The sequence below is a fragment of the Drosophila takahashii genome, chromosome 2L (assembly GCF_030179915.1).
Source record: "Drosophila takahashii strain IR98-3 E-12201 chromosome 2L, DtakHiC1v2, whole genome shotgun sequence".
Lineage (NCBI taxonomy): Eukaryota > Metazoa > Arthropoda > Insecta > Diptera > Drosophilidae > Drosophila > Drosophila takahashii.
In genome coordinates this window covers 5383270-5388143 of record NC_091678.1, presented here as the reverse complement: position 1 = coordinate 5388143, position 4874 = coordinate 5383270, and the positions used below count along the sequence as shown (strand labels likewise).

Below are 4874 nucleotides of genomic sequence, written 5' to 3'. Positions count from 1 at the left end.
CGTAGTCTGCGGCATTAACTTCATGCCGCTTCATTTTGTTGGCCATCTTTTTTTTCGGCTTTTTGTAAAGCTTTAGCTCCCCGAAATGGCCGCTACAAAATTGGTTCGTTTGGTCGCCGAAGGCACTTAAATTTCCCTCCAGCGGCATTTGTTTTTACAGCTCCTGTTTTTGGGCCGTTGATGTTGATGAGGATGGTGTTTTGGCGGTGGGTTTGTTGTAGTTCAATTTGTGCGCTGCGGTTTAATGAAATTTAGTTGTTAGTTGCTGCACGTTTAGCTTTGCATAGATGTCCGCCCACTCCCATTCCCCTTTTTTAGACCCGAAAAACCCATCGACCAATTTTCAAACGGATGGGCGGTCCACGGAGGCGTATACGTGATGTGGAATTTGTGTATGTTAAAGGGTAATTGTTGTGGGAAATGGGTCTACTATGAAGATATGGCTCTGCCCAAGGGGATGGGGGAAATTGGTCCGAGTTTGCTCTTTTCGAGCTGATTGAAAGGATTGTGATATATGAGTGGGGCACATTGTTCTTACGTGATGTGGGCCTAAAATTAATAGCAGAACATTTTTCATGATATCTAATGTGAACGTGAAAGGCATTATTTATCTTTATTTTGTTAATTAGCTAAAATCACAAATAGTATTTAATACATCAACATTAATAATGAGCAAACAAAGCTCTGAAACTATAGGAGTTTAAAACTAAAGACTTTTAAGTAGGTCATGAATGTAGCAAACACGTAAATTACATATGCATGAACTTTCGCATGAATTAAGTGATAATATTTGTATATTCATGCTTCAATAGTACCATTAATAAATAAATTTAATATGCAGCTTAATAATTAATAAAGAAGTTGCAAATTGAATAACGGATATGATATTGTCGAAACATTTAACATGTTTTACATTTTTTTTTTGGCATTTATGGTGTATTTTGCATACTTTTGGGCATTTCTTTTTTCCGAATTTTTGTATTTTTGCAAATTAATATATACAAATATATAAAACGGAGTGCAAAATATAAGCGGGATAAATGAACGATTTTAAGCTAATTTTAAGAACACAATTCACAGTTTATTATCACAATAGCATTAACATCGTTAATTGAATAATATTTACAACATTTAAAACTTAACAATTACAAAGTTCATTTCTTAGGGGTTGACCAAGTTTTGGCGGGAAATGCTAGTGGCTGGGATCACTTCGGCAGGTCCAGTCGATGTCTCTACAGGAGGATTTTGGGGATTAGCTTGGGCATTTTGGCGCTTTCGGAGCAACTCCATCTCAAGACGACCCAGTGGAACCTCGACAAAGAGATGCATGAACAAGGACACAAATATAGTGATGCCAAAGTCCGACCAGAAGCGAAGGATCTAGAAGGATAATAAAAAAATATGATTATTATTATGAGGAAAGATGATGTTCTCAATTAACTTACAGCATCATAGTCTGAAAAGTGAAGACTCGTTTTGATGCGCGCTATATGAACCGTTTCAACCAGCAGATGCCATATATATAGACAATATGATAACTTGGAAAGGGGTTGCCAGAAGGACCAACTCAGCAGATCATTGATAATGGGCGCCAGTCCATTCTGGCAAGCCCAGATGATCCAACACAAAGCCAAAGGCCAAGCGATACGGCTGCAACACAGATAGAAAGCTCCAGCGAGTGGGGAAATGGCCTCCACTCCATCCTGGGTGTAAGGATAAACGGCAAAGATCACGGTGGCCAGAAGGCAAAACGAAAGGATCCACAGCACTAGGGCCAGCCACTTGGGCATTCTACACTTTCGTCCATTTTGCTGGTGCAAAAAGTAGCCAAACAGCAGACCAATCAACCAAGGAGTGGCCCTGGCATGGGTGGTATAGTAAATCAGACGCATTTCGGGACTATCGCCACCAAGGTTTCTGTAAAAACAAATGTAAATTCAGTTTTTATTATAATTATTTACTAATTTATTCCTAACTTACCCATGGCGGTCAAAAACTTGAAGATCGCGCAGCATGACTATACTAAAAACGCAGCCAGTGAGCAAAAGGATCAGAAGGACAATGCCACCGACAGCCTTTTTGCCCCATTTGTAGAGAGCAATCAAAATGAGTGGAGAAATAATATACAGTTGCATATCGACAGCCAGATACCAGGAATGTCCCAAGCACTAAAAAATTAAAAATAATTATAAATTAAGTTAAAGGGTTATGAATAGGACTTACCATCCTACCAGGAGCCGCATAATTTTGCACATAGAGCAGAGTTGCCCACCAGGTGTCGCTGCAGAGCTCCGATGAGCTGGTGAATTGCTTCCACAGGGGACCGCTGTCCAGTCGGGGAAAAAGCGTCATAAAGATGAGCACCGCAAGGGCCAAAACTGGTGTCAATCGCACCAAACGATGCAAATACATGAGTGGCACATGGAGACGGCCTTTGGTACTGAGGATTATAAGATATTATTAATGGATCCTGATCCTTGTAATACACAAAAAACCCACCGATCCATCTCACGCAATGCGGTCAAAACCAGGAGCAGTCCGCTTAGTAAAAAGAACGTGTCCACCGAAGTTGTGCCGCTCTGAAAGGCCATTGAGAAGGGAGTCTTGGCCCAGGCCACGATCTCATAGGCGTTGATGTTGGGCGCCAATAGGAGGTACATATAGCCATGGCCCAGGATAATCCAAATGATGGTCAGGCAACGAATGCCATTCAGACACTGGATAACACGGGGCGACGGTGTGGTCGAGGTCTTGAATAATTGGGGTACATTTTTGCGAAGTGAAAATGAGCCCAGTAGCTTGCTTGAAACTTTGGAAGTAAATAATGGGGATTATAAATAAGACTTTTTTGTATAAATATTTTATAAATTTTACCTTCGGCATAGTCCAAAATGGTGGCCACGAGAACCACTATGCACAATAAGACAAGAATAGAGCTGAAAAATTTCAAAAAATATATTTTTCAGATATATTTTTACTAGTGCAAACAAATAAACTAATATTAATATTAAATTTATTGTATAATGTTATTAATTAATTATATATAAAAAAATACGAATTTGCAAATTAAATACTATTTTGGTATTATTTTGGTTCTTTGTTTCTGGTTGCCAAAAAGTAACCGACCGATGGTACAAAGGTACAAAGTACACAGGTGTGTCAAACGAAGTGTGACCGTATCCTATAGGTATTTTAATATCAAATTAATATTACCTTGTTATATCATTTCAAATGGAACTTATTATAACAGGAAATATAATATTATGAATCAATATGAAATTGATCTAATTAAATATCGTATTTGGCCCTTTATCTAAAATAATTGATGCACCTTAGTTTATACTAACAACGCGTTCCGCCAACTAATGCCATTGGCATTCAAAACAAGTCTAAGCGCACACAACCAGTCATTCCAGTGCATATTGCGTAAGTTTCGAGCAAACAAAGGCTGGAAGATATGATCTATCACCCTCTCCATACTACTTTTCTCAATGAGCTCTCCAGTTTTTTTTGTACTTACACTGCAAACCAGTCTAGTCCACCCATGGGGTTTTCGTGGGCCACGGAGCAGTCCTTTTCCACTACCAACGTAGCTCCCGTTGAGTTTTGGCCAAACATGTCCTGAAGATGACCATGAAGCCATCTACTCAGTTGGGCGGCACTGCAGGATGAGGGTATGCAGGTTCCAATACTCAGAGTAAGGGCTTCCACACCCACTGACTCCAGGAGAAGACTCTCAAACTGTAGATGGCTCAAACAGTACTTGGCTCCGGCATTGATGGTGATAGTACTTCCCAGACTTTTACTGAGATCCAAACTGAGGCAGGATTCATAGTTGCCCATGTCCATAAAGTGACCGTACAGCAGGCCTTGTGGGAACTTTCCCCAGGCGTCGAGAACTGCAAGGTAGAGTAGTTATAGTAAGTACTTAAGCACCTGTAGAAACTACCAATATGATCTCACCTCGAAGAGCAGGCAGGGATTTTTCCTCCGCTCCTTTCAGCAGCAGGCGAACCTGTGTTAAACAGGTTGCCTCCTCCACGGTCGAAGATTGGTTGTCATTCAGCGCCTGTTGAAGCACCTGATAGCCAAAATTACTGGCCTGCATCCAGGTCAGCAGATCCTTTGAGCTGTACCCATTAGCAGTGGGTAGTCCTATCCCCAGGATCACGATGAGGAAGAGGAGCGATGAGCTCGAGCAGCTTGATTGCTTGAAAACCATTTCTGTGTGCGACGGCCGTGACGCTGCGAGTGATATTTATACTGGGCTAGTAAGACTCTTACGCTGGCCCAAACGCTTGCCTGATATGGCTGATATTTCTAATCACCCGCGTTGAGCTCTCTCAGCTGCAGCAGTAGTCACTCAATAGCTCACAGGGTATCGCTGGGGTCTAACCCATTTGCATGCTTTTACTACCTGTTTGTTGATATCTGAGCAACGTGCGAGCAGCGATCATTGCGACGATCGCAAACAAATCGGTTCAATGACCGATATAGCAGCCAAATTAGATTCAATGCCACACATGATGGGGGATGTCCGTTGCGATGACGAACGACTATTAACTACTAACTGTTACCTATTAACTTTTTATCAATTCCCTCGGTTTCTAATTGCAGCATCACGTAATCAGTGGAGTGTGTCTAGTAAAAAAGCAGCTTGGGAACTCCCCCGGCCCATTGATGGGTTAACGTTAACACTTGACGATTGGGCCAATTACGTCAGTTTGTTTTATATTTCACAAATGGGTCAACAACCGATAACAGCGGTTATTCTGGCGAACAGATCAGCCAACGATAGAGGGGCACTACCAATAGTCACTATCAATTCGTCACTAGCTCAATCGGCCAAGTTGAAGTGGCTGCTCACCTTGGCA

General features: G+C 41.4%; 1 protein-coding gene across 1 annotated transcript; it reads right to left on the bottom strand.

Annotated features, from left to right (window-relative positions):
* Window positions 1-1161: 1161 nt before the first annotated feature.
* Window positions 1162-4222, bottom strand: LOC108057756 (nose resistant to fluoxetine protein 6). The gene is made up of 8 exons (XM_017142158.2): window positions 3964-4222; window positions 3521-3899; window positions 2875-2936; window positions 2500-2809; window positions 2224-2440; window positions 1981-2168; window positions 1446-1917; window positions 1162-1380 (listed from the first exon to the last, which is right to left on the bottom strand). The coding sequence occupies exons 1-8, from the start codon at window positions 4220-4222 to the stop codon at window positions 1162-1164; spliced, it is 2106 nt and encodes a 701-aa protein (XP_016997647.2).
* Window positions 4223-4874: the final 652 nt, after the last annotated feature.

Bases quoted from the DNA above. Each gene is read 5' to 3' on its own strand.
- LOC108057756 (XM_017142158.2), bottom strand. From the start codon at position 4,222: ATGGTTTTCAAGCAATCAAGCTGCTCGAGCTCATCGCTCCTCTTCCTC. The intron at 3,900-3,963 runs GTGAGATCATAT...TCTACCTTGCAG, and splicing joins ATCCCTGCCTGCTCTTCGAG to TTCTCGACGCCTGGGGAAAG. The intron at 2,937-3,520 runs GTAAGTACAAAA...GAAATTTTTCAG, and splicing joins GGACTAGACTGGTTTGCAGT to CTCTATTCTTGTCTTATTGT.